Source organism: Nuphar pumila, chromosome 2 (genome assembly GCF_984573655.1).
Source record: "Nuphar pumila chromosome 2, dmNupPumi1.hap1.1, whole genome shotgun sequence".
NCBI classification, from domain to species: Eukaryota; Viridiplantae; Streptophyta; class Magnoliopsida; order Nymphaeales; family Nymphaeaceae; genus Nuphar; species Nuphar pumila.
In genome coordinates, this window is record NC_143250.1 from 99,915,271 (window position 1) to 99,926,705 (window position 11,435).

At 35.7% G+C, this 11,435-nt stretch overlaps 1 protein-coding gene across 1 annotated transcript; it reads left to right on the forward strand.

Moving 5' to 3' along the window:
- Positions 1-5,762: 5,762 nt before the first annotated feature.
- Positions 5,763-6,275, forward strand: LOC149846369 (zinc finger protein ZAT3-like). The gene has a single exon (XM_089991082.1). It carries the CDS (start codon positions 5,763-5,765, stop codon positions 6,273-6,275), a length of 513 nt encoding a protein of 170 aa, XP_089847208.1.
- Positions 6,276-11,435: the final 5,160 nt, after the last annotated feature.

Genomic DNA, 11,435 nt, shown 5'->3' on the forward strand with positions numbered 1-11,435 from the left:
AATTTGGTGTATACTTTATCAATGTATTTTTAAAAGGATATTTTGATGAAAAGTATTTATGAAAGTTGGTCACCAAATTTTAAAAATCCAACTCTCACAAGTATTGAGAACCGGTAACGAACTCGAGGAATGGGTTGATAAAACTTTGTATTCCATAAATGCCAATTGTTTATTGTCTTAAAAGGAAAGATTTGAATTAACTAAAAATATAAAAGTAAAATATAATTAAGAATTATTACAAACCCAAGAACTTAATTGAAATTAATTACAACTCCTTAATGTGGCCAAAAAGGCCCTAATTAACTAGAAAAAGGAAAATACAAAAAAAAATAAAGCTTCTTTGCCCTATGCCTCTTCACTTTAAATTCAAATACACTTTACTTCGATACTGTGTAATAAGCAAATGGTGCCTTCCTGCAAAAATAACCAGCAAAAATATAAAAATATGAAATTCTACACTAATTTGAATTAATATACAAAATTATAATTCTGACACTGGTTATTACAGAATTTTCTGTCAGAATTGGTTTCTTTAATTTGACCAAATCAGGTACCAATTAAATTTAGATCATTCTCAAAATTTCTAGATATGTTTTCAACATGTGAATGAAGAGAATCCAATTTACAGAATTATAAAATTCAATGTAAAACTCAATTCATTAACAAATGAAAAACAACTTCAAAACTCTGGAAATTGTTGTCAAAATTTCTGACAGCTTCCAGTATTTAACAGATTCAGTATAGTAAAATAGGTTAAAAATTAACAAAAATTTCATAGAAAAAATTATATCCATTCATAAATCTAATCTATTTTACGGATTTGGATTTGGAGTTTGAAAGCTCCAGATATATCAAAAACAAAAAGTATAAAAAATACAGGAAATAAAAGTTGCAGAAAACAGAGTTGTCGAAATATGCTTCTAGAAAAGTCTTAGAATGGACAATGAATCTGATCTTGCTGAATTTTTGTAGAGAGCAAGAAGCCTCAAGCAAGAATCAAATCTATTTTACAGATCATGATTTTGATTTTGAAAACTCTATTTATGATCAAAATAAAAAGCTACAGAAAATCAACAAAAACAAATTTCTAGAATTTTGATTTTCACAGTTTGATCTATTGAATTAGATCAAAGGACAACAAATTTGAGAATCATGGACTAAGATCTAATTCTTAAATAATCTAATTGCAGAATTAAAACAAAAATTAAATAAATGAAAATGCAATTGAAAGAAAGAAACTAATCTAATTCCTTACATGAAATAAAGAGAGGGATAAAGAGAATCCACCAAATTTCTTGCAAAATCCAATGAATCCGACGAGTGAAGGTAAAGAAGAATGATCTTCAACAAGTTGTAGATGTCCAGATCCCTTTCGAAGTGGCTTCCAAGTAGACCCTCTTTGCTGAAAAAAGAAGAAAAAGAAAAGAAGAAGAAGAAGAGAAAAAGGAGCAAGAGAGAGAGCTATTCAAAATTCTTAGAAAGAGGTAAAGAGAAAGAAGAGAAAGTGACGTAAAAGGGGATGAAGACCCCTTTCACACCAGCCCTTAATGAGTATTTATAGCCTATGTTAGGTTAGAAAGAAAATTATTAATTAACTACTCTAATATTTTCTTATTTACAAAAAGCTATGACACTAACTAAAAATTTCCAAAAAGAGGTGTTAGCGTCATTTTCAAAAGAGGTTTCCATAATTTTTCAATGTGGATTTGAGTTGGAATATTTTTTTAACATGTTTGAATTGGATCCATGATCCAATTGACATGTTTTGAACTGGATCAAGGTTTGAATTGCCTTGGGATTTGCTCAAAAATCGTAAAACGGTCGTAACTTCCTTGTTTTAACTCTGAATTATATGAAATTTGAACCATGGCTTCTTTAACCCTAAAACATTATAAGCATGAAATGTAAACCAATAAAAGATGCTAAAGTGAATAATTTTATGTATTAAGAATGAATGCATTATCAGCTGCATCTGTAAGGACTTTGTTGAGGATGTTTCCTGCTCACTCCCCTTTTTATTGCAATTTGATTTGTCGTGTAACACCCAACACCTCTCCTTGGTATGCCCATCCTGCTCGCTCCCCCTTTTATTGCAATTTGGTTTGTCGTGTAACACCCAACACCTCTCCTTGGTATGCCCATCCTTCTTGCAATGCGAACAAAACCACTACACCTTGTTCTTTCCTTTGTGATTATCCTAAAAACATTCACGACTCATAGAAGCAAAAGCAACCTTGTCACTTGCATCATTTGAACTAATTTCATCCTTAGATGGATTCAACACTTTTTTTCGTAACTCATCTCTCATTAAAATAGAACACATCATATTGAGAGAAGGCAGTTATGGAGACATTAAAATTTGACTTCTAATGCTCTTGTGCTCAGGCCCAAGACCTGCAAGGAGTTAAAAAAAATTGTTGTTCCTTCAATTTATGAATAGTTCTCAAACTAGTTGACATATTCATGTAATAATCTAGTTCATCTCACATACCTTTCAGGTTGCTTAAATACTCACTGAAGAATTGAGTCTTCTTCTTGTGTTCACTGATACTTTGGGACGGGTGAAACATGCAAGCAATATCATTTTGTTTGTTGTATAAGTCGTGTGCATTTCTCTATATTTCCTCTGCAGTTTCGAGGAAGATAAAACTTTGTGATATTTTGAGCACCATAGAGTTTATGAGCCAAGACATAACGATATCATTAGAGGCCTTTCATTCTTTGTATTTGACATCATCTACTGATGGTTGCATTAGGTCACCAGTGACATTCAGCTTTCTTCTTACCACTGAGATAGAACATCACTGATCTAGCCCATGCCAAGTAGTTCTTGAATTCGTTCAACAGAACTAAGGTAATCTTGTTGGATGGATTTAAGGCTTCATGTAGAACAATAGTTTTTGCACTCCCCTGATTTTCCATAGTAGATGATGAATCAGTATTATGGGCCATGAGATGATGAGATTCTCCGCTTGGATGGCTCGGATAACATGTGGAAGTAGTAATAATGAAGAACTATAAGAAAATAAATGAACGGCATGATGAACAATTGGTTTTACGTGGTTTGGTCATTATGACCTACATCCACAATGGAGAATAGGCACATTCCTTCTTCTTTTATTTAGTCACCATGTACATTTTACATATAGGAGCACAAGCAACAGAGAATAGTAAAAGGTAACACAAAATGGGAGGTTTCTAATGATAGTTCTAAATTAAAACATGTCAATCTCTAAAGATAGAAAATGCCAACCGCTCTCCTAAAATCTCGTTATTCCATCAGCACACAATTAAGGGAACTGATTGTGGGGTGCCTAGGAGGGAATTGACAAACATGCATAGGCCAAGAGCTCGACCTTTTAGTTTGTAAAGATCGATAACAACCTAGATGATGATCCACTTGAAGCAAGATGAAACTATGATGACTTCTCTGGTTGGTAGAAGAATCACCTATCTTGAATTAAGAAGCATATATTTGTTGCATTAGTTTGCATGGTGGTTATTGACTTGATCATAGGGTTAAGTCTATTTGTCCATGCAAATGAATCGAGACTGAGCATTTGACAACATCAGTTTTGTAGAAACGAAATTTTGCCAAATTCGTGGACTCCAATGCTTCATTAAACTAGCAAAGTAGTTGGTGTGCATGAATTTTATTGTGTTTAATGTGATGCCGAAAGCACTCCCGCCTTTGGGGAGAAGGTGCTGACCCCTTTGTCTTATGTTGGAGCCTCCCACTGGTGTGCAGGTGCCTTTAACTGGTGGGCTCTTTAAGTGCTTGGGTATTGGTGACCTTACTCAGAGATTACTTGCTTTGGTGGAGACTTCATTGTCCAAAAAAAAAAGTAATGCAGAGACCTTAATTATCGAGTTAAGGCAAGATTTAGAATCACAAATAAGTTACACTATGGATAATGTTGAACGTGACTAAGTTCATGAGCGGCAAGGCTACTGCTAGAATTTCAGATTTTGACAAACTTGGTCATGTTAACATTATGTTGGAGTTCATGATTTTCTTTCTTCTTTTTATGTGCACCCATGTCATGCGAAAGCAATGAACTGATAAAGATGGGAACCACAGTTTTAGGAAATTTGCTTGGTACAGATTTACATGATCAATGAACGTTTCAATTTGATTCATTTCTCCTTCTTCCCTTAACTTGGTAGACAAGCTACAATGAGAGTGGGATCCACATGAAAGGATGCTTTAAGAAGAAATTTTTTTGGTGGCCTAGGTTCAAATCTCATGGACATCACTCTTGCACAGGCCAAAGCGTGGAGACTCACTGAGGGCAAGGGTCCACGGATCTCCACGGAGTTTTATACTGCCAAGATAGTGACGAGAAGTATGGCAGGCAAAACCAGCGAAGTTAGGTCTTTGATCCTGTGGGTGGTTTCTTTGTTTAAATATCAAACAAAAAGTTGGATACTTCCTTTGCTAAGGCAGTCCTTAAGGATTTCATGGGCATCTTAAGTCGGGCTTAAATGACTTGAGCAGTTTCACAATGGATAAGTCAAATCAACCTAAGGGCTGTTTGTTACGTATGCCCGGCCGCCGGAAATCAGGGTCCTACGAAATGCCCTCTCCGGTGGAAAATTGCTTCTCCATGGGTGGTTTGGCAGGTGTTATGCCACTTTCATACAAGACACGGTGCTTCACATGAAAGAATGTGAACACCACATCCGCTTTTCCCCCGGGCGTCTGTTTAAGCCCAGCATCCCTGTGAGAAATTGCCCATCTTTTCATATGAAAGTGGGTCTCTTTCGTATGAAAAGTGGTGAAACAAACACTAAGTGAATGGTGGGAACTCAGGTTGACTTCGGCTTGAGCCTCATTGGTTGATATCCATGTCTAAGCCACCGTGTGGACTCGATTTTGACTTTTGACCGAGTCCCAAGTGATCCATATCTCCCAATTAATTTGAAGCCTCTTGTTCCAAGTGATCCATACCACGGTTTGTAATGAAAGATGGATCCTAGTCAACCTGGACGACTGAGCCACATGCTCGGGCAGATATGAGAGAGAGAGAGAGAGTTGCCAAGTATTTATTTTCAATTCTGGCATCAAAACTACTCAAAAACGACATTAAAACTATTCAGCTTCCGTTTAGGTGTGAAATGCATTCAAAGCGAAATGTAATAAGCTAAATCGAGAGAATTAAAAGCTGAATGGGACAGGTCCCCACTACCCCAGAGAGAGAGAGAGAGAGAGAGTCCCCGCTAGAAATTTAAGGTCATCTCTTCTTATTTACAGGAGTGCGAAGGTTATACCTTGAACCCAAATACGAGAGAGGGAGAGTCAGTTACACAAGAATCAAGTACAAAAACATGAGAGCAAAGATGGGTAGGGATGCTACTACTGTCAAGGATAGGAGTAGACATTCTCCTCTTACTCTTTCTCTCCTACGCTCGCTCACCACTCTTTCATGAAGACCCTCACTTCTCCCACCACTCCTTCCCTTTCTTCCCCAACAAACCCCTCCCTCCCTTCTCTTTCTCCCTCTCCCTCGCCCTCCCCTCCTCACCACGCCCACACTCCACCTCACTTCACCCAAAACCCATCTCCCCCAATGCCCAACAACCACAACTCCACCATTCTCTCCTGGTCTCTCACTGGCAAACGGGGTAGAAAGAGAGTACACTCACAGACTCTCTCTCCTCCATCCTTTCTCTCTCAAGAATATTACACTGCCCACTTGCTTGTGATGCTCTCATCTGGTGGTAATTCCAACACCACCACAAACACTGAAGCTTCTACAATCATGACTACCAACAATGAAGAATATTCTGATCATGCTTCTGCAGTACAGACTAAGCACCAATGCAATAAGTGTGGTAAGTCATTCATCTCTCACCAAGCCTTAGTTGGTCACCGAGCTAGCCGCAGAAATATCAAAGGCTGCTGCTTTGCTACCGGCCTGAAGCAAGAAGACTGTGATAAGAAGAGCAAGAGAGAGAAAACCGTGGTGGAATTGATGATGGGACGCTTAGAACCCCTCAGTTTCCACGATAAAGAGACAAAGGACAGTGGTAGAGTTGTCTGTAGCAGGAAGAGGAGGCCTTCCTCTCACCATGAGTGTTCCATTTGCAAGAAGCTCTTCCCAACAGGACAAGCATTGGGTGGGCACAAGAGGTGTCATTGGGAGAAGCGAAAGGACACAACAAATGGAACTAAAAGTAGTCACGTCCTTCTCATTGATCTAAACCAGCCTCCTCCCATTGATGAAGACCATCAATTCATATTCATGGAGCAATCCTCATCTCTTTATGTTTGAAACTTTCTTGTTTTTTCTGTTGGGTGTTCTTTGTTTAAAGAGAATTGGAGGTCTTACAGTACTCTATTTGGAGTGCGCGTGTGTTGAAGAGAGGTTTGACTTCTGAGTCATGGTTTTTGGATGTCAGGGAGTCACAGTGGCAACTTTTTCAGATACGGAAAGGAGTGAAAGAGGAGCGTTGGAATATTGTGACAATTACGTGCTTAATCATCATTTAGTTAATTGATTTCATAATAATGAATTCTTTACAGTTACTAAACCAATTTAATCTTTTATTACTTATATTATCTTTTTCTTCATGACTCAACCGATGAGGGGAAAATTAACTGCTCGTGAGCTTGACTAAGTGGTGCCAACTTCCAATTGCTAGGCCAATGTGGGTCTGGTCAGGTCTCCTAGTCAGTGTAACCCAAAATGGAGACTTTATCATGGCCAGTTTGGTGTTTGATATATTGTATATTATTTCTTAATTTGCTTAATTAGAGTAAAGATTGTAACGTGCTTTGGTCTATGGTGATGGATTTTAGTAAATGGTAATTAAAGAGACAGCAGAAAGAAACGGATTTGAGGGATTTCCGTGCATTCATGATCTTTCTATTCACACACTATGCACGCATCCTCCATAGGCTCATTTATTCTTATTCATTCATTTGCTTATTTCTTGTTTGCACACCGGACCCTCCAGATGTGACCTTGAATCATCTTTTTAAGACGTATATGTCAGATTTTATGATGGCTTAAAGATCAACGGCCTACGCAATGTACTGAATTTTCAAACTTCAAAAAAAATATGATTACATCCAAAAACTATGACTCCAGAGTATTTTGACCATGCTGAACACACGTATAAGGTCATATTTGGTCAAAAACAACCTCCTTGTATGAGTTACAGATAAGGAATAAGTTTTTCATCGGTGAATTGCTAAAATTATGGAAACACCTGTGTGAGAAAACTTTTATATATATATATATATATATAACTCAGCCCATTTAAGCCAACGGCCCTAATCGACGGGCCATGGGCCGGCCCGTTGCCCACCCCAAGGTTCGACTGTTCCCATCCGTTCCTCGTGAACTGGGCGGGAGTGCCCTCACTTTTATTTCTTCTATCTTACATCTTACATACACGCTATGATGTGGGCCTACACGTACAAGTAAGACAGAAGTATGGGCCCACAAAAAGGTGACAAATCAAGACTTCAATTTCATCGTCACGGGATTATCATGGTATACATGAGTCATGACACCCGTTCTCATGTAATTATAAATCTTACATATATATATTAGTAATGATAAGGTGCTCCTAGAGTACCTACTCCCACCTAATTTCTAGTAACTTTTTTTGTTGATCAAACCCTACAGATATGATTTGTAAGCAATATTTAGTATAAAACAAGGTTTGGATTATGTTTTTTAAAACCTTTAAAAGTCAATCCCTCACAATGTATCAAAATTTTATGACTTAAAAAATCTTATTTTTATGTCAAAAAAACATGATCCAAAGCATGATCAAATAAACTATGTTGATACATGCATCCAAGAGGTTTAATTAAGAAATACAACCTACAACCATGATTTTTAGTACATGGGAGTAGGTACTCTGGAGCACCATAACATTTCTCTCTCTCTCTCTCTCTCTCTCTATATATATATATATATATATATATGAAAAACTAAAATATTTTACCAACCAAATATATTTGCTGGTATGAATCGAGATTTTCATAAGTTTTTCTTTGCAAATCTAACCTTGTATATGCATTCGACGTGGTCCATTTGCTAAGAATCAATTGTTGGATCATCATAATCAGATAAAAAAATATGAATTTTTATGCATGAATATTTATGAAAATTCTAAGTTATTGATTTTCAACCCTTAAAAGATTCTTCTTATACATCGTAATTGGATGGTTCAAGAGTATTTTTCTATAAAACAAAGCATCTAGATCACATCTATATGGTTGGTTTTGAAATCCGACCCCTCCGACATTGGGCACCTTGTGCATATACTTAAGAAATCATAATTTTTGAAAAAAAGTAAAAAAGAACCTATGAAAATCTTGATTCACACCAGTAAACATATTTCAGTTATCCTATATATATATAATCACTAGAAGATGAGAACTGATGAAAATATGAGAACTAATGTGTGAACCACTATTTCAAGGATTTTTTTTTCTTTTCTCTTGAGTCTAATCATACGAATGTGATCTACATGCTTGGATTTATAAGAACTTCCTCTTGAATCATCAGATTTTGATGCATAAACGTGATTTTTTTAAGGTTTTAAAATCAGTGGCTCATAATCTTCATAAATATTCAAGCATTTAAAAATAACATTCTTTCATAAAAAAATACATGATTTAATAGTTGATTCTTAGAAAATTCACCATGCTAAGCACATTCACATGTTGGATTCACAAAAAAAGTGTTGAAAATGCCCATATTTTTAGTTCTCATATTCTAAGTACTATATATATATATATATATATATATATATATATATATATATATATATATATATATATATATATATATATATATATATAACATTGAATATATTAAGACGCATTTTTCCTTCTGCCCCATTCAGATAGATCGAATCATTTTCTAAACTCAGTCCCGACACTGGTCATTTTCAAAATCTTCAATCTTAAATCAAACAGTTTCACTCCTCACACCGGTAATTTTTCAAAAATTTTATTTTCAGATTGAATGTTATCCAACTCCCAAGTTTGTCTAATTCTTTCAAAAACGAGTTCTGACTCAGACTTTCTTTCAAAAGATGAGTTTCGACTCAAACTCTCTCACAAAATCGAGTTCTGACTCAGACTTTCTTTCAAAAACGAGTTCTGACTCAAACTTTTTTTCAAAAATGAGTTTTGACTCAGACTTTCTTTCAAAAATCTAATTTCTGAGTTGGACCTTCTTCAAAATCTAGCTTTCGAGCAGGTCGAACTTCCAAATTCAACTTTGTGCGTAATGCCATGTTTTCACAATCAGACCTTCGAGTCATCAATTTGTTAATTTCAAACATTTTCCAAACCTTTGGGTTACAATTTTATCAATTTCAATCATTCTTTAACCTTCAGGTTACAATTCTATCAAGATCAATCAGTTTTCAACCTTCGGGTTACAATTTTATCAAATTCAATCATTTTCCAACCTTCAAGTTACAATCTTATCAAATTCAATCATTTTCCAACCTTCGAGTTACAATCCTATCAATGTCAATCATTTTCTAACCTTCGGGTTACAATTTTATCAATTTCAATCATTTTCCAACCTTCAGGTTACAATCCTATCAATGTCAATCATTTTTCAACCTTTTGGTTGCAATTTTATTAATTTCAATCCTTCGGATTAAATCTTTCCACCAAAATTGTGTCTTTGCACTGGTCGATTAATCAAAATCCTGCTTTTGAGCTGGTCGATCAATCAAAATCTTGCTTTCGAGCTGGTCAATCAATCAAAATCTTGCTTTCAAGCTGGTTGATCAATCAAAATCATGCTTTCGAGCTGGCCGATCAAACAAAATCTTGCTTTTGAGTTGGTCGGTCAAATTAAAATCTTGCTTTCGAGCTAGTCAGTCAATCAAAATCATGCTTTCGAGCTAGTCGATCAAACAAAATTATGCTTTCGAGCTGGTCGATCAAACAAAATCTTGCTTTCAAGCTAGTCGATAAAACAAAATCCTGCTTTCGAGTTGGTTGGTCAATCAAAATCTTTTAAGTATTTTATGATAGATCTGAACCATTAGATGTGTTTATCATGATCAATTTAGTGAGAATTGACTCTTGGATCATGTTTTTTTTATGGAAAAAAGAAGATATTATGAGCCTAAAAAAACTGGTACCTTCATAGCCATTGATTTTGGATCACCGAAAAACCTGTATACATGTCAGATTCCGGTGATCCAAAAGTTGGTTCTCACTAAACAAAACTTATAGATCACATCTACGGTGTTAGACTTGAAAAAAAATACTTAAAATTGTGATTTTTGAAAGGGCCTGACGAGACCTAACGAAAAAAAGGGGTCTAAAGAACACATTACTCATATGATTTTTGAATGTTTGAATATTTATGAAGAATATGAGCCATTGATTTTAAATCCTTAAAAAAACTCATGTGTGCATCAAAATTGGATGATTTAAGAGAGTGTTTTTATGAAACCAAGCATATAAATCACATATGTACCATTGGATTCAAGAGAAAAGAACAAAACTTCATAAAAATTATGGTTCACACATTAGTTCTCATATTTTCAGTTCTTATATTCTAGTGACTTATATATATTAGTGTTGATAAAAATTTAGAAGTTTGAAAAAGATAAAACTTACCTGAATTATGCAAAATCCTTTTTAAGATTATGGGGATGTCGTTTGCAAGCTCTGACCATCCTTTACCCGAAAGAAAGGTAGAGTCAAAATAGGTTTCTCAATTTTTGAAGTCAGAATTACATTGTCACGGATTCTGATATGCAAATAAGAATTAAGCGTATATAAGTACCTAATCAAAAGAATAAATGAAATTGACATAAACAGATTAGAGAACTAAAAAGTACCTTTTTTAGACTCAAACTCATTTTTGTCTGTTAGTACCTTTATGTAAGTATGAGTATTCTTCAATGGCATAGGGAGAACATACCATCAAGGCTTGAGTAGGCTTGTTCTTGCAGGGCCAACACTTAGGTACCTAATGTTCAGATGATCAAGTTATAGGGGTGAGACCCTATTTATAGAGTTTAGAACATGACATGGATCACTAGATTTTCTAGGTCCAGATTTGATCCCAGAGAATCTGAGTCTATCCCAAATAAGGATAAGACTTATCCAAAAAAGTCCTCTCAGATGAAGGTTCATCCAAGAGGAGTCCTTCCACCCTGAGAAACACACAACGCAGTTGAAAAGAGATAGGGATAAGCCTCGAAGTTTATCCATGAGTTCAGTGCAGCAGACGGTGAAATGATTGTGTTATCCCATAGCCAACGACAGTCTGCTCTGTCATTCCATAGTAGACAGTGTCCCATTCTGTCATCTCATAATGGATGGTGATCTATTCTCCCATCTCGTAGTCAACGACAATTCAGTAAGTCATCCTCTAGATGGACGATGAAGTATCCTTCATCGTCCAAGTTGGAGGGGTGCTAGATTCTTGCTT

What these genes read in the sequence shown, in the direction of transcription:
- LOC149846369 (XM_089991082.1), top strand. Translation starts at nt 5,763, where the DNA reads ATGACTACCAACAATGAAGAATATTCTGATCATGCTTCTGCAGTACAG.